The sequence below is a fragment of the Toxotes jaculatrix genome, chromosome 8 (genome assembly GCF_017976425.1).
Source record: "Toxotes jaculatrix isolate fToxJac2 chromosome 8, fToxJac2.pri, whole genome shotgun sequence".
In the NCBI taxonomy this organism is placed as follows: Eukaryota; Metazoa; Chordata; class Actinopteri; family Toxotidae; genus Toxotes; species Toxotes jaculatrix.
In genome coordinates this window covers 8,615,593-8,638,861 of record NC_054401.1, presented here as the reverse complement: position 1 = coordinate 8,638,861, position 23,269 = coordinate 8,615,593, and the positions used below count along the sequence as shown (strand labels likewise).

The window sequence follows — 23,269 nt, the reverse complement described above, 5'->3', positions numbered from 1 at the left end:
TAAATCAATGTCAGTATTCTTCAATTATTGTCCAAAAACTAATACAACTACTAAAAAACACATTTCCTTATAATAAACATAGTCACTGTGTACCATACACACTCCAAATGTGTGTTAATCCACTGAAAATAGTCACCAACAGATGCACAATTTGCCTCTGTTTGGTAAAGATTTTCTAAAAACTACAATGCCCAGCCATTAATCTGCCCCCTTGTAAAAGTGAAACTATATATTTCTGAATCAGTCGTAAAGATTGACGTCTTCAGAAGGGAAAACTGGGCCACAGACATGGTAGGGAAGTTGGAAAGGATTCAGAGAAGAACTACGAAAAATCTAACATAAAGCCAGTCATTTTCCTTTAAGCCCTGAACCTGACCTCATCTTATGGGAATTTACTCTATTGTGAAAAAAATGTTTCTTGACATTTCAGCTTCTTCAATTCTGGACTTAATAATCCTCATTTGTCATATGTCTGTGTTATTTAAACATATTTTCTGACCCATTATCCCCTGTCCTTGATCTTGCCACTTTAAACAGTACGTTGGCCTCACAATCACTATACTCTCTCATAGATGTACTGTATCTTTGAAGCTGAATTTCACTGAATGATATTGTGGTTTGATAGCCTGTCTTGGTGTGAAGTACTCAGTTTTAGTTTTGCCCCTGCAGTGTGGAGCAATGGGTGCTTTGTGGGAGAACAAGCACCGTCACAGAGCCCCACTACTCCTGTAACTATACATCTTGGTTAAATACGCTGACAGTACTGCGCTGCTCCCTGTTCCTGTTACAGACTGTAGTGAGTTCTCCCTCATTCATATGACAGTATGATGGGTATGAAAAGTTCAAGGTACAAATGAGTGGAAATCTAGCCACTATAGAAGTTGTAACACAGCCAAGATAGTGTAAACATGTGCAGCTCTTCGACACTTAAAACACTGTACAAATAGTTTTAGAATGTTTTCAGCAATAATTTGTTTTAATGTACTAATTATGTAATTTGATGTGATGTATTAATCCAGGGGGTAAACCGTTAAAAGTGAAAACACTTACTTCCAACATGGTCCCAGTGTGTGAACAGACATGAAACATGTCACAAAAATTAAAAATAGAATATTTAAACTAAATCTACATGAATGCCTATTTAAAGACTTTATAATTAATAATGTATATTCTCATAGCAGTTAGTATAATATCCTACAAAAAGCTTTGATTTGCGTACTATATTTCATAAAATGTGATGAGCGAGTGCATTTTCACAAACAAGTCAACTATAAGAACAACTAAACTAATTGGTTAAGTTTTGGGAGTTAAAAAAAAGAAAATTTTGCTTTGCTTAAGGTTACAGGAGTTTAATTTGGTTGAGACTGTGATGCTGACATTTTTGTCATTGTTTCCAAGCTTTATTAAAAGTCCACAGAGTCTAGAAGTTTTCATATGTACTGTTCTATAAGAGAACCATACTTTTTAATATATATGTATTTTTTTAATCTATTTTTTGTACAAAATTTAGGAATTTTCTGTGAGGAGATTCAGGCTACATAAATATATATGATTTAAAATGTTTAAAAAAGCCTGGATATTAAAAAACGTAGTGATAAAACATAGTGATCCTTTGCTATTTATCATTCATGACCTGTTGGGGTTGTTATTTCCTAATTAAGACAAGAAATTTAGCTAAACGAGAATAATTATAGGCCACTGTAGTCATAAAATTTGATTCAGCGTTGACTTTTCATTTGGATGGACAGGTTCTTTTTCATTCTTCCTGACCAACCACCCTCCCTCCCTCCCCTTCTCCTCCTCCTCTCCTCCTCCTCCCTCTCTGCTCTCTCTTGCTCCCTCTCTCTCTCTCCCCTCCTCGTTTCTCCTCTCTCCTTCTTTCCATCTCCTCTAACAAACCCATAGCAGAGTCCCTCTGTTCTTCCACCCTGAGGCTGACCAGTGTGTCAGAGCTAACCAGGGAGAGGAACAGAGAGAGAGGGAAAGACAGAGATAGCGGGAGAGAGGCAAGTAGAGAGAAAAGGGAGAGAGAGAGGGTTCAGTTTGGCCTTTTTCAGGGGCAACCAAAAAAAGGAAGATGAGACAGATGTACAGAGTCCGTTTCATCTAGTGGAAAAAGAAAGCGGGAGAGGCCAGAGTCTTCATGCCTCTCATATTTTTCTATCTTTTTATATCGTGACCCATCACTCTTTCCTTCTTTAGACAGCACTGGAGACATAATGTTGCCTGAATGTCAGGCTGCCCCCCTTCCTCCCTCTACCCCAGTCACTGCAGAATTTCAAATCATAGTTGGTACTACAGTGTATCCCTCGCACTGTTTCCTTTTCACTCCTGTCAGTGGCCTACTAACCTTGGTTCCACTAGTACACCAGTTCTGCTGACGGCCCAGAACCTATAGATTACAAGCCTTGATGCAAACTTGCATCAGAGTGGATCAGTCAGTTCTATCTGGGAGGAAGATGTTATATACTAACCTCTTCCAAACACAGAAAAACCCGTCAAATTCTGACTCTTAGACTCTTTCAAAATTTGTCTTGTTGTAATCTATCTTTTCTTGAACAATGTCCAGTTGTTTTAGAAACCAAAATGTCACACAAAGTTTGCAGCTAAAACAAATTATGTTCATTTGATATGATTTTACACATTTTCTGAAGACCCCTAACTTTGACATCTGATTATGTGTGAGACCTTACCTCTCCTTACAGGAGATTTATTCCAATCAGCAAGAGTCAAATGAGATTATGTGACTCAAACTAACAAACAGGACTCTAATAAAACAAGCATGCAAAGAACTGTATTTATTTCTAGAACTTTTCACAACAGAAGTGATTTAGTGTTTTGCAAGATAAGGAAAAGAGAATTAATAGATGAAAGCGACAGAGACATGAGACCACAAAAGCTATACAAATACTATAAACTGTTACTATAACACCAAACATATGCATGCAAGTTATTATCAATATTTTTATATTAACAGTGGAACAGATAACTAAGTATAATGTGAAAGGGAGATGTACAACACAGCAAGAAGCTTTTTTCAGGAAAAAAAAAAAAAACCATTACCTAGCATCAAACTGCAGATAGACAAAGTTAGGGAATAGCTCCCGAATAAAGTGGAACATTTAGCATCTAAAAAAACCATATATTTTGCCCAGGAGTTGGTGGAGAAAAAAAACAGAGCTAAAAGGAGAGTGAATATTGGTCTTACTTTCACCAAGAGGCCTGAAACACGACTCCAAATGAATGATAATATTGCTCTGTATCTGCTGGATGTGCAAATAAGCAACTGTGAGAAAACAAGTTTACCATATCAACTTCATGGTGATAATATGTCAATATTGTATTTGCAGCTTGTTTACGCTGCTCCCCAGTGGCCTAAAAATCAGTTATTGCAGGTTTAAAGATGTTTTTTTAAAAGATGTGTGCTGATTTGACTTCTGTGAGGCTTTGCGGGAGGCTGTTTGAAAGTTGCAGCAAAAACAACAAAAGCGCAATCACCTTTCAGCCTTGACCATCCTTGTCCCAGCGTGTGTGAATCCTTGCATCTTTGTAGTGTGTTCAAGACACAGATAAAAACCTGTCCCTAAAACCCAACACACTCTTTAACAGTTGACTGAATTATCAAAAGCCTCTGACTCATCAACACACCAGAGGGTTTGCAACAGTAACAGTAATGGTCTTTTTGCTAAAACTAGTGTAGGCCTACACTTCACAACTTGCGGAGGAGCACAGCTGAGGTTTCCTTTGAACGTGAATGTGCTCTTGTCAAGGTGTGATTGTGTACAGTAACTCTGTGCCTCTATTGTGTGTTTTTACTATTGTCCCTGATAACTGTGTGATCCATCATCCTCACTGGGTTCTATGGGTGGCCTTTTGTGGGAGAGAGGTCCTTTGTTTGGACTGTTGTGTCCACGGTCGCTTTGTGCAAAATAAAATGCATGTGTTGTGTTTTTGTCTTCACACGTCTCTGTGCTCTATCAGTACACTTGCATCTTTAGTAAACAAAGTGCATTCTCTCTTTCAGCTTGGTGAGATGTGTGTTAGTGTGTCTATATTGATTCAGTCAATATCTATGGGCTCCATGTCTTATTTTGTGTGCTGCTTCTCACTGTGTGTGTGTGTGTTTGTGTGTGTTGGCTACCTGAATACCTGCGTATTTGTGCCATATCTGCTTGAGTCTGTGTGTTTACTGTGCATGTACAATCCATTACAATCTGTGAGCGTCTGTATCTGACAGTCTGTGCATGCATGTGTGTGTAAGAGTGTGTGCGTATGAGGAAGAGTATTCCCTGGGCTGCTAGTTATAATGTTTCTGGGGGTGATGGGGGGAACTTGAAAGCCCTGCGCTGCCCAAATCAAAACTAACAAGGAAATGATGGGGGCTCCTTTATCTCCTCTCTGGCCTGGGGGGCCGAGGGGGGCGAGAACGGGAGACTGGGGAGGGAGGGAATGAAGAGGAGGAGGAGGAGGAGGGATGGAGGGAGGGAGGTAGGGGAGGAGGAGGAGGAGGAGAGGGGGGGCAGCCTGGCTTCCTCTTTGATTTGTAAAAAATGCATTACCTCCGAAATCAAACGGAAAATTACTGCGCCGAAGCAAAACACACAGAGCAGGAGAGAGGGAGAGAAAAGGAGATGGGTGGGGCAGGAGGGAGGGAGGGAGAGGAAGGAGACAGTGGATAGGTGTGTGTGAATAGGAAGGAGGTGGGGAAGAGGAAAGGAGGATTCACCTGTATAGATATGCTGTTGGATCGGGAGAATGGGTATAGATTTGAGGCGGTGCGTAGGTGGTATGAGAGGTAGCTGGAGAGACCCTGACACATAGGAGCACATATATATCATCCTCAGAGGAAACAAGCTTATACATGCTGTGGACCATGAGAATATGGCAAATGAAAGACATGATGCAGTACTGATGACCTGTAGCCCCCAGGGAAGAGGAAACTTATAGATTACTACCTCGAACACAAAGAATATCTTATTTTTTAAAGACCCATTGGAATCTCTGCAGAGGCCCTCAGTCAGACGAACAGGCGAGATATCAGAATTTTAATAGAAGGACATGCGTTTTTAAATGGAGCTGTTTCTAATTGTGTGAAGGCCAGTGTGTGATTTGGTATCCTACTGGTACGCTGAATACAAAATTATCTCTGTTACAGGCTACATGTAGGATAGTTTTGTGAAAAATCCCACGTGAAAGTGAGTAGCTCTGTGCAAAGATGTGAGTTATGGCTGCTATTTGAACCCTTGTGATAACTTTGTCTCATTATAGGGAAGTGAGTCCAGGAAGGGATACAAGACAAGAGAGAAAAAGATGAAAAAGAAGGAATGATAACATGAATGATAGGGGAAAAAAATACGTGAGTGAGATAGGATGAATGCCAACTCTATATTTGAAGACAGAAGGAGAGGCTTGAAAACAAGAAAGATGAAGAGAGGGAGGAGAGAGCGAGAGGGGCCACAATCCAAAGGCTAGAAGCAGGGTGAGAGCGAACGAGAGATGGATAGAAAGAGAGGGTCGGTCAGAGAGTGAGAGTGAGTGAGAGAGAAATGCCTGGAGTTAGCAATAATAATTTATACAAACACACCTTAATAATTCACGTTCCATTTCAATGCTGGAGGGAAAATCCAAAATTCACAGAGCATAATTAAATAGAGGCAGAGAGTGAAGGGAGAGATAGAGAGGCCAGCATTAAAGATACCAGTGTAGCAGCAGGGCATCTCTTCCATCTGAGCTTTGTAAAACAACCCTGATGAAACTGTGATATCCAAACTAGATCTCGTCTCATAGTCCCCTCACTCGTCATGGAAACACTCAAATCTCCTTACCTTCTCCTGTCAGCGGACGTCTATATGCATTTATTTAGGAGACGTTATCATTACTAGCTGTCATCTAATAGTGCAACCAACGCCTCCCTCAATCACACACGCACACACTGTTGTTTATGGTGGGTTCGGATCAGTTGTTAGCATATAAAAGAAGCATGAAGCAGTGCGATGGATTTGAAAATCAACACACTGTTTTAAGTTTTCATGCACACCCGTGGTGCCCAGTTGGTGTTGTCGAAACAAATAGTGTGAAATGACAGTTGCAATTTTAAAAATAAAAACATCTCAGTTATTACCTTATTTGAGTCAGTTTTTATTGTCAGAGAGAAAAGTTAATCACTGTTGGCCCATGCATGTTCACTTTTACTTTCAAATCATTACATTATATAACCTGAGGCTGATTTATGTTTTGTTTTTGTTTTTTTCAAAAATACTATTTAAAAACTACAAGAAAAATAATTTTTAAAAAAAGTACTGAACTTTAGTACAGTTTGAGGTATTTGTTCTTTGAGAATTTCTATTTCATGCTATTTCATACATCTGTACATTTCAATTGGAAACATTACATTTTTACTCTCCTACATTTATTTGACAGCTCTAGTCACTGGTTACTTTGCAGATTAATATTTTATATTCATAGTAAATACAGCCTGTAAAATATCATGCATTGTCATAAATGAACAATGAACAGCAGAGATTAAAGACATTTTATTAAAAATGTAGCTCTTAAATCATCATCATAATGAGAAAAAAAACTTTGGAATATACAAGCCATATTAAATGTTTTTTAAAAACATGTTTTTAGTGGATAATATGGCTCAACTTTGACTTGGTTTTCAAAAGTCTATTTAATTCCTCCTGTTCATAAATGCACTATAGGGATGTCCACCCTGTTGCATCAGACACAGCCTCAGGTGGCCACACAAGATTACATCCATCAAACACCTGATCTCTACCAAAAACATATGAAACATAACCTTGCCATATTCCACATCATTTTAAGGTATGTTTCTGAACTCATATTGCGCCTTTAGACCCTTATGCAATACCTCCATTTTCAACAAAGTTTGCACTCTTCACTTCAACTCACTAAACTAAACCTGCTGGGTAGCTGATTCTGGCTTTAGGAAATAATTTGCTCCATGTTCCTTTGGTTCCATGCGCAAAAGGCAACTAATTGTGGTTTACTGACCCTTCTTCCCTTCTGTGCCATCTCTTTGTTTTGCTGCAGGTGTTGTGGAGGGATGGACTGCAACTGCGTCAGTGATCTGCTGCTCCCCCCGGTGCCCGCTCTCTGGACACCAGGTTGGTCCCACCATCATGCTCAGATGACCAAAAACAGGAGAAGTAATTTAAACCTTTCTCTGTTGTGTCATGTCTGCTTTAAGTTTTAATTTTTTTTTTAAAAAGTGTCAGTTCATGAGGAGAAATCCTTAAACATTTCTTTTAATCCAGACCCAGGTCACGCCTGTAAATTGGGTGAAACCAGACAACCAAAACAAGCAAATATAGTTCTGATAGAACTTCAGAAACATCACCATCATCATCAGATTCACATGTTAAAATTCATCTAAAAAGATTAACCATACACGCGCACATTGCTAAACAAATTGAGTCTCTGGTGGTAATTGGTTGTGTGTCTAATGTTTTTAGAAGGCTAGTTAGTGCCAGATTCACTTTGGGGTGAGTCAAAAAGCTACTTAACTCCATCAGTGATGTGCGTACAGTCAGTTTTTAGAATTCAGACCCGAGCAGCATCAATCAGATCTCTCCCACCGAGCTGTCATCATCCCACTGACCAATCTGTTGAGGCTAGAGGGCATTAGCGCAGACTAACATTGCTCAAGGCACGTGCTGTGATATTAAACACATCATCCCTCACCTCCATCACTCATCAGTCATTCAGACAGCAGCAGCACCACCCCCCCCCAAGCGAGCAGCAGGACAAACGACAGGCCCTAACCTTTGTCCTCCTCATCTTCCTGCTCCCTCTGCCCAGGGTTTGCCTTCCCAGACTGGGCCTACAAGCCCGAGTCGAGCCCCGGCTCCCGACAGATCCAGCTGTGGCACTTCATCCTGGAGCTGCTGCAGAAGGAGGAGTATCAGGGGGTGATCGCCTGGCAGGGTGACTACGGAGAGTTTGTCATCAAGGATCCAGATGAGGTGGCCCGACTGTGGGGGATAAGGAAATGCAAACCTCATATGAACTATGACAAGCTGAGCAGGGCACTGAGGTATGACAGGAAAACATTATTATTGTGGTGTGTTTGACATCTGTGCATGTGTTGAATGTCAAGCAATAACACTTAGAATCAGATAAACCAAGACGTTTATCACACCACGATTTACATAAATTGTTTACTCTTCTTTGACTCAATCCTCACTTACACGCCTCTTTTCCACGTTGGTAAAAATGGAAAGATAAAGGTGGGACTTTATCTAGAGAACGTCAATACCCTCAATTTCTCCTTATCTGTGGACATCCCGATGGAAAGTTCACCATTGAGCTGCCAAATAAAAAATTCAATAGGGATTTCAAAATTACACCCAGGCCTGAAATTGCTTGGACTTCTTCTTGAGAACAGGGGAACTGCTCGACACAGAACTTGCCAAAGGTGATTAAAATGATACCGTTCACACTCCGTACCTTAAGCATTTTACAACCCCAACCACACACACGATTTTCTTATGCAAATACGCACTACCCCAAGTTGTTCTCTTACCCCATCCCCCTCCCTTTGCTTTCCTTTGGCCTCTTTTTAATGGGGGCTGTCGTCAGAGTCTAATTGTTATGAATTGGCTGGGGCCACAATTAGCCTTCTTAATTAGCCTCACTTAATTGCTCAATTAAGGGCCACGGCACAATTGCCACGCAAAGCAAAACACGTACACATCATTGCACTGAGTGCAACCACTGTGGATACATGCTGATATGTACATACTGCTGGGTTTTTTTGATATAGTGCGTCTGCATAATGAGGCGCTGCTCTCCAGTACGTAATGCTGAGGTTGTCTAATGTGCTCTGTGTTTGTTGCCCTTACTGTGGTCACTTTAAAACAAAGTAATCTAAGCGCACAAAGAAATGGTGTTTGAGATTTATACCATCTTGGGATAAAACATTCACTGATTTTTCAGTTGGCAGCACCAACCCCTGCTTACCCTGCGTGCTCCCCTTCATCCCCACCTGAGCACTCAGCTCCTTTACCTGAGCCAGATGGCTCCATGTTTTGCCTTTGCTGCTGATCAACCTGGCATCCTGGCAGACTGTACATTGTGACACCTCAGTGGGTGGCACAGGAAGCTGGCATGACGATGGCTCGACATGCCCAGCGGGAGACACCTGAGGTCGTTACCATGGAGACTCCCATCTCTCTGTAAATGTGCTTTGCCGTTGGAAACAGTGACAGTTTGTCGTTGTCACGTATGTTAGCACGACAGTTTCAGAGCCCAAGCTGCTTCTGATGATTCACATTAAACACCAGGATGTAAACAATTCTTTTTCATTCTAAAAATTAAGTAAATTATTTTCACTTGTGTTTTTCTGAAAATTCAATGTATTTATGAACTATGCCTGTTTTCCCATTTTAAGATACCAATATTTTTCAGGATCATAATTGTTTTTTTTGAGGTCATAATCCATATGATATTATAAAATTATCTAATACCCAAATTACTTTTTAAAATTGATAAATAGTCTTTTGTATGATGAAAAGATGATGATGTTTTTTTCTGTAGTTTAATGTTCACTGTATGTTAAGGGCCTTAGACACTCAAAGGGATTTGGCTTTTTGACTTTTTGTCTGTTAACAGCTGAATAAAATTTCCCTTTGAAGGACCATATTGTATTGAATCGGGGCAGTCAGACATGAATTGATTTGAGGAGGGAGGAGATGAATAAAAACAGTGGGAAATCAGCATAGCTCTTGCCCCAGAGCACTGAAGTTGTTTACTTATTCTTTTCTGTTAGTGATGAAATGCAAAACCTTGATGTGAGCATTATATTAATCCTTCTCTCCTCTTTTCCTTTTCCTCTTCCTTTTCCCATTTTCCTTTATCCCCTCACTCCATCCCTGCTTCGATATCCTCTCCTCCTCCTTTGCAGGTATTACTACAACAAGCGCATTTTGCACAAAACCAAAGGGAAACGTTTCACCTACAAGTTTAACTTCAGCAAGGTCGTGTTGGTGAACTACCCCATCCTGGACATGGCCAACTCTCCCTTCTTTCTGGCCCAGAATCACTTTAATGGAGGCTCCACCGCGCCAGACTGCACCCCGGAGGTACGAAGGGTACCACGCTGGGGACTGGGAGAGGGTCGAGGGATATAGTTTAATATATTTTGGAAGATAAAAATGCAGATAATGCAGTATCAGTCTCATAGAAAAAGAACATAAATTTATGCTCTGACATGGCAGGTAACGATAAATTTTTTTTTTTAAATACACAGGGAATAAAAAGAAGAGAAACCTGGAATAAAGAAAGAATAAGGAGAAATAGCAAGACACACAACTCTACTCTTTTTTTATTAATAGTGATTTAATTCAGATAACTGAAATCCATTTCTCTCTTGCGATTTTGCCGTGTTGTGTTTCTCAGGCCCCTGCTGTGCATTTGATTTTTTTTACAAGAGAAGGGGTGGTATTCATCACATCATATATTTTATTCACTGTCTCTAATGGTGATCGTAATAGAATACAACTCACTTAGTATTTGCCCTGTGAGATTGTAAAATTTTTACAGAGCTAAATTGTATCAGAACATAGAAAGAGGGAAGCATGAACACAAATGTTCTAATTTAGTTCAAAAATAATGTTGATTGACTTTACTTGCAGGTCTATAAAAGTGATAAGATATTTAGAGAAAATAAAGCAATGATCAAATCCACTTAAATGTTTTTATGCTAAATTATGAACATAGCCACACAAACTGTTTCACAAGACTTTTTTTTAAAATTGGGTGTAAGTGCTAGTGTGCAGATAATTTTATTTTAAACAACAAATGTCCTAGAAAGTGCACGTAACTTGAAAGTACAGTAAGAGAGAATCATCCATCATTTGTCTGTGCCATCCTTAAGATGGGATAAGGAGACACAGACTCTGAAGGCGACAGTGGAGGGGGACGGTTTTAACTTGTCCTTAAAACAAAAGAAGACGTTATCCCCTCCTTCTCTTATCCCCGTCTCCGATGGCGTATCCATCTGTCATCGATTGAAAATGAAAGAAATAGAAAGCAAAGGGGTCGCGTCAGATCAGATCAATGGCGGGTCATTAATGCGGTTTGTTAAGCAACGCAGATCTCGCAGCTTGGGAGTACAGTCTCGCCTTTCAAACTTGGGGCTGTGGGGTGACAGATACTATTGATCCACAGTCCTGTTAGGGGGAAAAAAAATCCCCCTTTGTCCCCTTTATTCCTGAGATTCAACTGTTCCATTTTTTTTTTTTTTTTACCTTGTTTCCTTCTCCTTCACATATTTTACACATCGACACACACACACACACAGCTGCCCTACATCCTGAATGGATGTCTTTCACTCTGATCTCAGTCATATATGTCCTCCGTCCCTTCACAAAAGCTGGCCCACAATTCTTCTCTCTTCTTGTCATTTATCCTTTGTGCCCTCAGTCTTAATCGCTGGTGTCCATTTGACTCAGTACTCTTCCTGCTTTTGAGTCTCTGAGCCTCTGCGTCCTCCTGCCTCCCTTTTTACCCCAACTCCCATGGCACCCCTTTTTATGCCGTCCTTGCTGCGACTGTGTCACTGTTTGCATCACGCTCTGCAGGGTGCTGCTGTCAACATGTGACTTTTCTGGATAAGACAGCAGCACCAAAAGGTTGAATATGTAGGAATACATTTCCTTTATTTAGGATTATAGGTTATTTTCATGGCACAAACTCATTTTTGAATTGTTTTTCACTCTCTTTTTTATCTCCATCTTTGTTGCTCAGGCCATACAGTCCCTGTTTCCCCGTCTGCCAGACTCTGCCAGAGGAACGTCCCTGTTTGATCGAGGGACCACGGCACCAGGGCCTGAAGGAGACAAGCTGAGACTGGACACATTCCCTTTCCTCAGTTCAGGTGAGCAGGCAGAAGAAGAAAACTTAGTCAAAAACTTTAAGTGCCAGGGCAAAAATAGGAATCTTTTAGTATCCCAGAGACAAAACCATCTTCATGAGGAAAAAGACAGCTTGTGCAGAGGGTGTATATAAGGTGTGTATACACAAAAAGTAGACCTTCTTAACAAAGGGAGGAGGAGAAGGTAGAGGGAGAGGAGGAGGGCAGAGAGAGGAATGAGGATATAGGGAGGCTTGAGCATTTATTGTTAAAGGAAATAAGAGAGATGGCTGTCCCAAAGCACCCCGCAGTGAGGCTGTGCTTCAGGTGAGACAGGCCAGGTCAGCTGGTGAATTATGCATATCATCGGTGGTAAGAACCAAGTTGAAGGCTGGAGAAGTCATGCACCCTTTCTGCATGATTGCTCACATTCGTCCTCTTCTTTCTCTGCACGCGAGTGTCAACAAACACAGCGTGGATTTGTGTACGTTTGCGTGATTGACAGTATGTACGTATGTTCTGCCTTTGTTTGTTTTTTTGTTTTTTTAACACTCTATACGTGCATCAGAATGTGTATGGATGTGCAGAGCTGGCGAGGTAGCGTGTAAACAGATGTACTCACACACACATGCACTCCTCATCACACAACCTGCCACCCCACCCTCCCTCCCCACTCTGTTTGTCCTCAGGTCCTATTCCCCCCTTCTTCCCTTCTCACCCTCCTCTCCCTCCCATGTGTCCCCGCTGTCCTAATCCCTTCCCAGGCAGGAAGGCCCTAATTGAGGGTGCAGGCTTCAGTTTGTGGCCTGTGGGCGCCCATTACTGTGTTTTCATAAGCAAGTGAGGCCTGCCTGACTGATTCAATATTCATGTGTCTGCCAGCTACTCCTGGCCCAGCACGCAGAGACTTCACCACTGTCAAATTAGCCCTGCATAGTAAATAACAGAGTGAAAGAGAGAGAGAGAGAGAATGAGGAAGACTGGGAGAGATGGAGGGTGCAGCAGAGAGAGAGAGAGAGAATCTTTGAGTTGGTTGTCAGTTGGAAGGAAGTACGGTAGGTCGAGAGGCAATGCTTTTGTTTGTTCATTAAAATTGAATTCCAGCATCACCTCAAATTTACCCCCTTTTTCTGTTATCAAGTGATGCTTACAAGGAACTGAATTCAAATATGGTGTAATATTTAATTTGCTACACCTTAAGGATTTTGCTTAATCTAAAATGATACGATGACATGTCAAAACATTTGGGGGGGGTGGTGGCAAGAGATCGACAGTGTTCTTTCTGTCAGTCATTTAACCCCTGGAAGTATACAGACTAGTCTGCTGATGCATTCTTTATTATTTTCTACTATATTTTTCAACAAGGTGACTGTCCCCACTGTGATGATGTGTAGTTAAAAGAGTGGCAGCACATGTCCAAACATTTCCTTTTTAACATACAGAAATAATACACCCTTTGGAAGATGTAAACCCAGCTTGATTAATTGTTTGATTTTTATTTTATTTTTTTTTCCACTGCAGCGCAGAATCATTGTGTTCACATCTGGTTTGCAGCAGTGTGAAGTGGGTGTACTACACAGTACTGGCATGCATAAATGAACCATCAGGTTTTTGTTGAAAGCAACCGTGCCAGAATTGGCCCCTGTGGCTGCTGATTAGAATTGCTAATACAGCTGAGCATAATTAGTGAACATTCTTGGATGTTGTATGTCAAGAAACCTTTGGCCCTTCTGAGTTCTCACCTCCATCTCTGGATTTTCTCTGTCCTAGGTGCCCCGTGCTACTCCAAACCCCCGTCCCTGCTGGGCCCGTACCCTCGCAACCCACCCTTTGACTACCCCTGGGGCTTCAACCCCTACCTCCCAGGGGCCTTCTCTCTCAATAACTGCCCCAAACTGCCCCCTGGCTCCCTCTACCCCTCCCAGTTTTATCCCAACCCTTTGCAGAGCAGCCTTTCACAGCTGCCTCACCCCTTCTCCTCCCTGCTACCCCCAGGGGAGGCAGGTGGGGGTGAGAGGGGAGCAGCGGGTCAAACCGGAGGGACAAACGGCACAGCGGGTGGTCAGCCAGCCAGACTCTGCCTGCCACCCTACCCAGGGAGCCTGTCGATGGGTCGGACGGACATTGGCAATGGGGCGACATTGGGGGAAAGGGTGGAGGCCAATCCTCCAGGCACGGGGCTGAGTCTGGGGCTAGGAGCGGTTGGGCTGGGACCCGGGACTGGGACAGACCGGCAGAGCCCCACAGAGAGGAGAGGGGGTGTGAAGCAGGACCCGGAGTCAGACTCAGACCTGGAGATCACAGATCTGAGCGACTGCAGCTCGGAGAACGAAAACGAGCATGAATTTGGCATCAGGAAGGAATCCAGCCTTGCAAACCGACCACAGATTGTGTTGGATGGAAAGAAAGGGAGCGTGCTCCCACCCATCTCTTCTCTCCCCCCGCCAGTGTCCCCGCATCCTCTGAAGAGCCTGATCCCCATCACTCCTCCTCCGCCGTCCCTGGCTCCATCACTTTCCCCTTCCATGGCTCTGCATGAAAGACACAGGGACACAGAGACTCTCAAAATGATACACAGCTAATACATTTTCTCCTGCGTCCACCATCTTGCCAGTCTATGCTCTGATAACTCTCTTCTTCTCTCCTTTCATTTCTCTGAGACACTTTCCCGCTTTAAATGATCAACTCTCTGATCAGTCTTGATAGATACTTTTTTCCAGGAAAGGCAGTTGTGTTCTTTACTTCTAAAATTACTGTTTCCCTATTTGCTGTGTAAGTTTATGCTTTCCTATAGTCAATTACACAACCAACTTATTCATCTTTGAACATGTGGGGCATACAGTTTTTAGGGGATCAGCTGTCTGTATCACCATCTTGTCCTTTCTGTTTTGATCTCTCACACCAAATGATTGCCCCACGGTTTGTAGACTTGTTTACGCGTTGCCAGCCGTGCTCTACAATTTGCTGTCCGCAGCCGAGCTATGACAGAAGGCAGTGAGGTAGTAAATTACAACACAGCAATACCTGCCTTGACAAACATTAACAAACAACATCCCTATACTAACAGAACAGAACAACAAATAATGCTCAGATCGATCCAATTTTACAGATTTGTCTTGTAATTCTTGAGATTTGGACTATATATATACTGTATAATCACAATGTCTTTTGAGACATAGTCAAATACTGCCACCTAGTGGTTCTTGCAGGCAACATCTCCTTCAGAGAGCTCATCTGATCTCCGTAATCCTTTGCTTGAAATTGTTGCCCCTTATTTTGCACTTACTTTTATATGATATTGTTTCTTGCGGGTTAATTTGAATGTTAAAAATCCATATTTCTAATAGTGCTAACTGTGATAGTCTGTGAATATTTATTTTGTCCCGTGGTTCAAGTATTTCCTGCACATTTTCTAAAAGGAAAGAAAAAGAGAGCAGAGGGAGCTGAGCCAATCTATAAATTTGTATGAATATTTCTGTGTATATATTTTAATATGGTGTACATTACATTTAATTATTACTCGCTATGATAAGATTTAGCTGTATTGTTGTGATTTTATTCAGTATTTAAACATGTTGGAAAAATTATAAGCTTAGGTGTATCAAAGTTTAAATTATTAATGGCAGAAGATCTGCACTCTGAAGATGTTTTTCTATGATGAGGACAGAGGTCACTCTGGGAATTGTCTCTGATTTTCTCAACCCCAGTTAATTGTGCCCTTTGGTCATTTTTGCCAGATGCCCAACGTACAAGCCCTTTGGGTTCAAATATATGCCGGTAGACTTATTTTTATAGTTAGCATTCACCCAGTGTAACTGTACTGTAATTAGTCAAATGTGAATAATATTGGTCTTTGCATTTTCTTTCTTAAATCCTCCTCCAAAAATCTGTTTTGATTATTTTTCGATCAATGCTTTTTGTCCATGCCAGCAGCCGGGCAATTCAGTTTGCTTGAGGACATTAAACAGTGGAAAAAAATATTCAAAAACTATCTGTTTTTGACCAACACCCTTTCTCCGGCCCAGTTTCTCACCATAGAGTGAACAATAAAACATATTGTACAGCTTCATAGCCTTTATAGCCTATGGTTTGTCAAACAGTGGCGGTATATGATTAGTTGTGAAAGCTCTATTGTAAAGTTAATGTAAAGCTCTATGTTTGTTGAGTTGCTACAGGAAAGGCCTCCAGTCACCTCCATGTGGACTACACTGACTAACAGCTGTAAATACTGTTTCCTTTGTGTGTGTATGTGTGTGTACACATCCAAAAATGACAATGCAGTGGTTTTACCTGTCACCTCTCTTTGTTTTACTGTAAAGAGGAAAAATTGAAATTGCAAAAAAAGAAGAAAAAGATTAATATCTTCAAAAGCAATAAACATTATTCTGGATAGTGGACTGTTGTTGACTGTGAGCTTGTTGATCTGATCCATTGTGTCGCAGCGAGCAATGAAAGGTGAGGCGGCACATTTTTAGATACTGAATCTTGCTAATATTCTGATGGACTCCACAGCATTATGTATCTGATGACTTTACATTTCCCATAGTTAGTGATATATGATATCAATAATCCAGATGTGCCTGCTAATATCTGCCAAATTTGAATGTTTCTGAATCCTTCTTAGTTTTGAAGACAAAAGCTAAATTTCTTTTGCATACCTGCAAATATGTGATACCAGAAAGCCATAAAATAATTAGCATTAGCTTATGGTAGAGCAACACTGTGAAGAAATGACAAATTCAAAATGAGACATTTGATTTGATCATAGAAAACTGATTTTGGATTTCTGTTAAAACATCCCAAATTTTGTTTTCACTTAATCAGATTAACAAACATTTATCTACCGTTATTTATTAATAATTGAATTGGGGATGATAAAATTAAAATAAACATTCTTATGCTGATGGTGTTGTGTACGTTTACAACTTAAAAAGCGCAGCACAAAATAGTCTCAAACACAATGCCAGATGAATCTGAATCGGATGCAATCAGGGAATCTAATTCAATTTAATCCAATTTAATATTTATGTTATTAATAATGAAAATATGTCGTCCCTCCTTGTTTTTATGTGGTGTGTTTAACTCATTGTTTTCCAGTTTTGAAGTTCATTCCTGTCTCACCAGCTGGGAAGATACAGAAGGGTCATGACAGTAGTAAGAATAATTTATTAATTATGTTGATGAAATTATCCATAATCCAATGATTAGAACGTCAGAGAGAATGTAAACCTTACAAGGACACCTGTAGAAGACTGGTGTGCAGTCTCACAACCCTATAGGCACACACGTTTTATAATTTGAACAATGACTAACACAAAGCCTGTTGGACTCCTGTGTTATTATTTTTCCAATTAAGGACAGAAATTAACTGTTTTCCAAATGTACTGATAACTGCAGACACAGAACTGTATTCACAAGTCTGAAAAGCAATTTGAATTCAAAGCTGTGAGACAACATCAACAGAAAAATAGACTTCATTTTTCCCACTAATCACTACTGTGTACTAATCACAGTACAGTGCATACACCCAGAGACACCCACACAAAATATCCAAGTACAGTTTGGCTGCACTCAGTGCAGCCAGACTCTCCAGTCTCTTTTCTGTGGGGGTCATATTAGTTTGAGAGTACAGGTCAAATCAGATCACAGTCATTAAATTTTCAGTTGAGAAGGGCCCAGATCATGTCTCTGTTTCTCCACAGGGTGGCGTATAAAAGCCAGAACAGAAGCGAAGCAGCCAGTGACCAAGCGGGGAGTTAAGTTTGGTTTGAGCAGTCTTCTCTGCAAACACATGCTTTGATTTCACGACAGACAGATGTCCTTTATGTTGCTTAAACAGCTGCTATCTCCTCAGACCGGCTTCACAGTAGAGTGTGAAATCTATTTATGAGCACATATAAGCTGGACATTAGCAGATCAGCTGTGAAAGAAAAAAAAAACATTCACGTGTTTGTTTAGGAACAAATTATCGACCAGAAGAGGAAGAAAGCACCTTTTCTGTTCGCTGCAGCAGTCTGGGACACTAATACTCATGATGAGAGAAAAATCAAGTTTATGCAACAGGGTTCCTTTAAGTTATGTAGGAAACTGTCTGATAATTATTTGAGAATCGGTAAAATGTTTGAACGGTAAGAGCAGTGTTGCTCTATAAAGCGCATATATTTAGCCAATATATTGCGTCGCTTTAATCAATCACATACAGACGTAAACATGATAGGCCTAATTATGTAAATAAATAAATAAATAAATAAATAACTTAATGTTTAGTATTGCAGAGTGCGGACTCAATGGGGACGGGTTACTGTGTAACACAGTGCGGAAACAACCCGTTTAAACGGTTTACTTTTTTTTTTTGACAGTCGAGCCGTAAAGCACACATAAGCGATAAGTTACATTAGTTCCAGTGATTGTGTGATATCGGACTCATTGTTCTCGATAACTTCGAAACTACATCTCTGTGCTTTTTAATCGCCGTCTGCTGATCAGCCCGTGGGTTTTTTTTTCTCCTTTTTTTGCATGTGTACTTCCGCGTACAATGTTTTTTTCCCACTGACACACGGCAACTTTCGAACAGGAAACCTAATAGACGCATTGCCTGTCGTTTTCTCCGAACTTAAGGGTGAGTACACCATTTTAATACCTTGCAGACGAATATTACAAAGAGACAGAACTTTTATGGCTTTGTTTTTCATATTAAAAGTCGTCACGGAGGATTTGTTTTACCGAGAGAAATTGCTTATCCCCCCACTCTACACACACACACACATACACACATACACCTCTGCAGCCCGAGAAGCAGACGGTAGCGTCCACATAGAGGAATGCTGTGCTCGGCTGGCTGCACGACCTCTCACGCTCCCCACATTATAGAAAAGAAAAACCCCAGCTTATTACGGTTTTATTCAACATTTTGAATAATGAATGTCGCGCCGGGACAAGCTGTGGCTCTGTATGGAAACTTGAGTGATGAGTCAGAAGCCTTAAAGTCGCAGATATGTGGATATAACAACCTCAGGTAGAAGAGTTGGACCGAGTGTATTTTACTGGCGAAGCCATCTAGGTTTTAACGACTTGACTCGTTTAGGTCTTATCCCAAACTACAAATCACTTTAATATTCCCAAAGGGAGTTACGCTGTGTCATTGGTAGTCAGCGGAGAGTTTATAGCCGGTGACCTTGTGAAATTTTATGTATTTTTATCTTCGTTGCAAGAGAATCTTTCTGAAATGTATCATAGGAGTGCAGTGGTTGTTCCTCACAAGGAAAACACAGCTATCAAGTGTGAAGCTGCTTGTATTTTTTCCTTTTAAATGTCTGTTTTGTTGTTGTTGTTGTTTTCAGCTCTGTACATTTGAAACAAGGGCACTTGGCAGTGTGATTACAGACCTAGGTAATCGTCCCTTTGTTTTCCACTTATTTATTTGTCAACATTGTTTTCGCACATGACATGAAAGTAGGCTACAATCCCTCTGCACAGTGTGACAGGAGTGCCCTCCCCATTTTCTCTTTCCCTTTACCACTCACTCATCAGATCAGCCCATATAGAGCATATAGAGTGGGGGTGTCAGTGCAGACAGTGTTCAATAATTAGTGTCTGCATATAATTGATTGCCCATGATGATTTTGCCTTGTGAAACAGAGGACATCATTGCCTGTGCAGAATAGGCGAGAGTTTCCTGCGCTCACAGGAAACTGCAATTACTGTACATCTAGTTCAGCTTCATTATCTCAGTGCAGTCATTAACTAAAGATAGGAGGCTGGAACAGTGTGGGTTGTGCTTGCCAGTAAGCCATCATGTTTTCATTAATCACTCCTCAAAGAACAACAGTGGGTTTTTTTTTTTTGTCAGGTTGCTGGGCTAGTTTGTCTCATTTCTGCCCATATGACTTTCACTCCTCCGGGATTTTAGTCTGCAAGCATGAGCTCAGTGTAAGCAAACTCACTCATTTTGAGTGAATGCTAATAACGATTAGCTTTGCTACTTATTAGGCTGTGCTCTGTGTGTGTGTGTTAAGGGCGTTGCAGCTGGCGGTTTTTGGAGACTGTGACGTGTTCGCAGCCAGCCGCTGCACCCCAGAGGCCCCATGTGAAGCAGGCTCTGCCACTTCCTGTTACGCTCTGTTAGACCAGTGGAGCACTGCACTTGTCATCTCTCCCTCTCCACGTTTTGCAAGTGCAGGCTTGTCTAGAGCCCAAAGGCTACCTTCTCTTCCTTTTAAAGGAATGTTGGCTATTTAATCGGAGTTGCTTTGCTGCGCTCTCCCTCCCTGTCTCTCTCTCTCTCTCTCTATTGTTATAGGCCTACATAAACTCACCCACATCCACCGTCTCTCAGAGGGTAGGAAGATAATCCTGGATAGTGCCACAGCGAGGTGTAACAGTTGTGAGCCTCTGTGAGAGATACCCAGAAACTGGAGTGACAGGTAATGGCACCCACAGTGGAGCAGCCAGGGGGTATCCTCGGGGCCTGGAGCTGTGTTGAAGGCAACTAATAATTTACTGTAGCCAGGCTTGGACTTCAAAGGGAACACAGGTATTTTTATCTGGCTGCAGTTAGCTTGACGCACAGGCAGCAGATAATGAGAGACAGAGCGGACTGGGCTGCTCATCTTCTCTCTGTGGTTTAGCAGGGAAATCTACTGATTCCTCCTGAATGAGCTCAACGGGTGAGGTGGGGTGAAGTTACAAAAGGGTGTGTGTGTGTGTGTGTGGGAGTGCATAGAAAGGTGGTTATGCTTTTGTGCGTCTGTGACACAGTTACACCTGAAACCACAGGTAATCAAAGCTCTGAGCAAGGTGACACATTGTAAGGTTTTATAATGTGCTCCTGTTTTAGAGTTTAAACTTAAGATCACCTGTGGATTCATGTGTAGTGGAGATGCAACAACTTGAGAGAACTAAACTGATACTCAGTGAATTATTTAAGACATTTGTAACCATAAATACTAAACATTTGATGGTTCCAGGTTTTCAGAGGTGACATTTGCATTAAAGTAAACTGAATATTTTGGGTTTTGAACCTTTGATGAAACAAAACAAACATATGGTTATGTCACCTGGGGCCCTAGAATATTGTGATTAGCATTTTCCACTATTAATGGTTCTATTGGTGCTATTAACAATCTGCAGAATAATCAATACTGAAAATTATTGTTTGTTTTGTAGTCTGGTTTGATGACATGATGAGATAAACAGTGTATTGTCGTAAAGCAGTGAGCAGGATTTCACTTTGCATCAGTGTGATGATGTACCTTGGTTTGTTGTTAACGGGAGTAGCCTCAAACAGACTCCCCCGTCTGGTTGTTTTATCTCTAAATGTTTTTTCTGTAAGTCACACTGAGGTCAGAAACCTCTTTTGCACGAGAGACAGCAGAATAAACAGGCATAACAATACTAAAACAGATATGGGTTACCTTTTTTTTTTTTCGTCAGAGACATTTTGACATGCCACTGCAGGAAAAGCACAGGTGTAAATAATAGAAAAAATGGCTGAATTCCACATAGCTGCTTCAGTTTCAGGGGCCTGGCAGTGTTAATGCTTGCTCACTGTTAACACTGTCATGGCTTAGAAAGGCAGAGGCTGTGTCCAAAATTACCTCTTCGTTCACTCATTCACTACTCTCTGTGTAATACTGTAGAAGCTCAGTAGTTTACTCTGCAGTAAGCTCTAAATTGAGATTTTGGACACTGACACTGATCTGTCATCTGTGACAGGCGTCATGTCTCATGAGTGTAACCACTTGCATTGTGGGAGTGTTAGGAGAAAGGAGAGCTATGGACACTTTTTTTGTTCCACCGAGGGTAATTTTCGAGGGAACTATCTATTACGTAATATGCATTATATGTTAACTAGGGAGTAATGGAAGACACACCCAAAGAGGAACTAAGTACAGAGACAATTACCATAGAATTTACCCTATTGAGTATATTGCTGCATAATAATATTGTAATAATACTAAAATTTAATCCATATATTGCTTATATGAAGGCATGTAATGATTAAGGGATTTCCATGTTTCTTAAAAAGGGTTCTCCTGTGATGTAGTATTACTCTTCCATAAAGTTGAGGGGCAGTCTAAATCAAAGCAGCAGAGGCTGAGATATCTCGACTTCTATTCCATACGATGAGTCATGAACAATGAACTATGAACATAGAACTACATTTCCCATAATGCAACACAACAGTGTCTTTTATCAGACCCTTCTTTCTCGGTAAGTGCCTGCCTCTTGAAAACCTCACACTCACAGTTTCATATGCAGGTTTTCAGTTCAGTCAGCCTCAGAGCCCAACACGAGATAACCCAAATGATGTCAGTATGGCATGGTGAGGGTTATTTTCTCAGGCGATGGGAAGTTCCCTCCAGAGCCACGGAAGACATTATAAACCTGCTATCCAACAAGGAGTGAAGTGGCCTATATGTGTATGATTGGTGTAATACCCCTTTACAAATGTAACAGCCAAGCAGAATCCTGTAATACTGATTTGTGCAGACTTGTTCTGCCCTTGACTGAGATGACAAAGTGTTTTAATGTAGACAAAGCATTGTTTTCGTGAGTTCATTTCAGACCATTCATTTTAATGTAAACCATAAACTGGTCAGTAGTCAGATGGTGTCACAGGTTCACAGGACAGTCAATCTAACGCACAGGTATTTTTTCTTAACCCACAGAGCTCGGCGTATTCACCTTCCTCTCTCCGTTATCTCTCTGCTGTCAGTCAGGACTGCTCCACACTCGGCAGTCAAACCAGACAAGGGCCCCTTCTCACAGTGTGTGTGGTCAGAGTGTATGCATATGTGAGACATATGAGTCATTTGTGTGCAGCGGTGACACCCCCCCCCCTCCTCTACTGAAGGGGCCAGAATGAATGCAGCCAATCCTTGTGTGAGTGTGAGTGTGCTCTCACTCTCACTTAACGATAAGAGAATTCTGTTCAAGTATAACCCGGGCTGCAGCAGCTTGTTCCACACACACTGAAAAAAGGTGGAACAGTGGAAAGAGTTACATCCATCCATCCAAGTGTGAGTCAGAGGGACGACTGGCAAGCCGATGTGTGCGATGGAGAGCGCGCGCGTGTGTGTGTGTGTGTGTGAGAGAGAGTGCAAGAGCGAGAGAGGAAACAGAGAATGAGCTCTTTCATTTGAGGGTCAGAGTGGAAAAAGCGAGGCTAGACTCCATAGATGATGTTTACTCCTGAGGAGTGAAAGACGGGGGGTATGGTGGGGTGAAAGGTCCTCCAGTCTGAGGGAGTGTGTGCAGACAGTGCGCTGGCTGTATGTGAGCACTCAGGCCTTTACGGATAAAAAAGGAGCCTTGCATTTGTCATATTGTAATAAGTGTTGTAACAGCACAGAAACATGATAATGACACTTTTGAAATTACACAGTAACT

At 41.4% G+C, this 23,269-nt stretch overlaps 2 protein-coding genes across 10 annotated transcripts in view; both read left to right on the top strand.

The window, feature by feature from the left end:
• The first annotated feature begins 7,069 nt into the window (after window positions 1-7,069).
• Window positions 7,070-14,460, top strand: erfl1 (Ets2 repressor factor like 1). The gene is made up of 5 exons (XM_041044992.1): window positions 7,070-7,130; window positions 7,825-8,059; window positions 9,929-10,106; window positions 11,773-11,902; window positions 13,649-14,460. Exons 1-5 carry the CDS (start codon window positions 7,070-7,072, stop codon window positions 14,458-14,460), a joined length of 1,416 nt encoding a protein of 471 aa, XP_040900926.1.
• A 3,768-nt stretch (window positions 14,461-18,228) lies between these two features.
• Window positions 18,229-23,269, top strand: part of arhgef1b (Rho guanine nucleotide exchange factor (GEF) 1b) — a 37,318-nt gene continuing 32,277 nt past the window's right edge. For 4 of the 9 annotated variants that reach the window (XM_041043617.1, XM_041043621.1, XM_041043619.1 and 1 more), the window contains exon 1: window positions 18,230-18,497. In XM_041043617.1, coding sequence (XP_040899551.1) covers window positions 18,395-18,497 — 103 coding nt within the window. In that variant the 5' untranslated portion in view covers window positions 18,230-18,394. Of the gene's footprint in view, window positions 18,498-18,821; window positions 18,894-23,269 lie in introns of those variants that run through there. The other 5 variants (XM_041043620.1, XM_041043622.1, XM_041043623.1 and 2 more) reach the window with 5 other exon arrangements.

What these genes read in the sequence shown, in the direction of transcription:
- erfl1 (XM_041044992.1), top strand. Translation starts at nt 7,070, where the DNA reads ATGGACTGCAACTGCGTCAGTGATCTGCTGCTCCCCCCGGTGCCCGCT. An exon ending in AAGCTGAGCAGGGCACTGAG is followed by an intron (nt 8,060 to 9,928) that starts GTATGACAGGAA and finishes CCTCCTTTGCAG; the next exon opens with GTATTACTACAACAAGCGCA. An exon ending in ATTCCCTTTCCTCAGTTCAG is followed by an intron (nt 11,903 to 13,648) that starts GTGAGCAGGCAG and finishes TCTCTGTCCTAG; the next exon opens with GTGCCCCGTGCTACTCCAAA.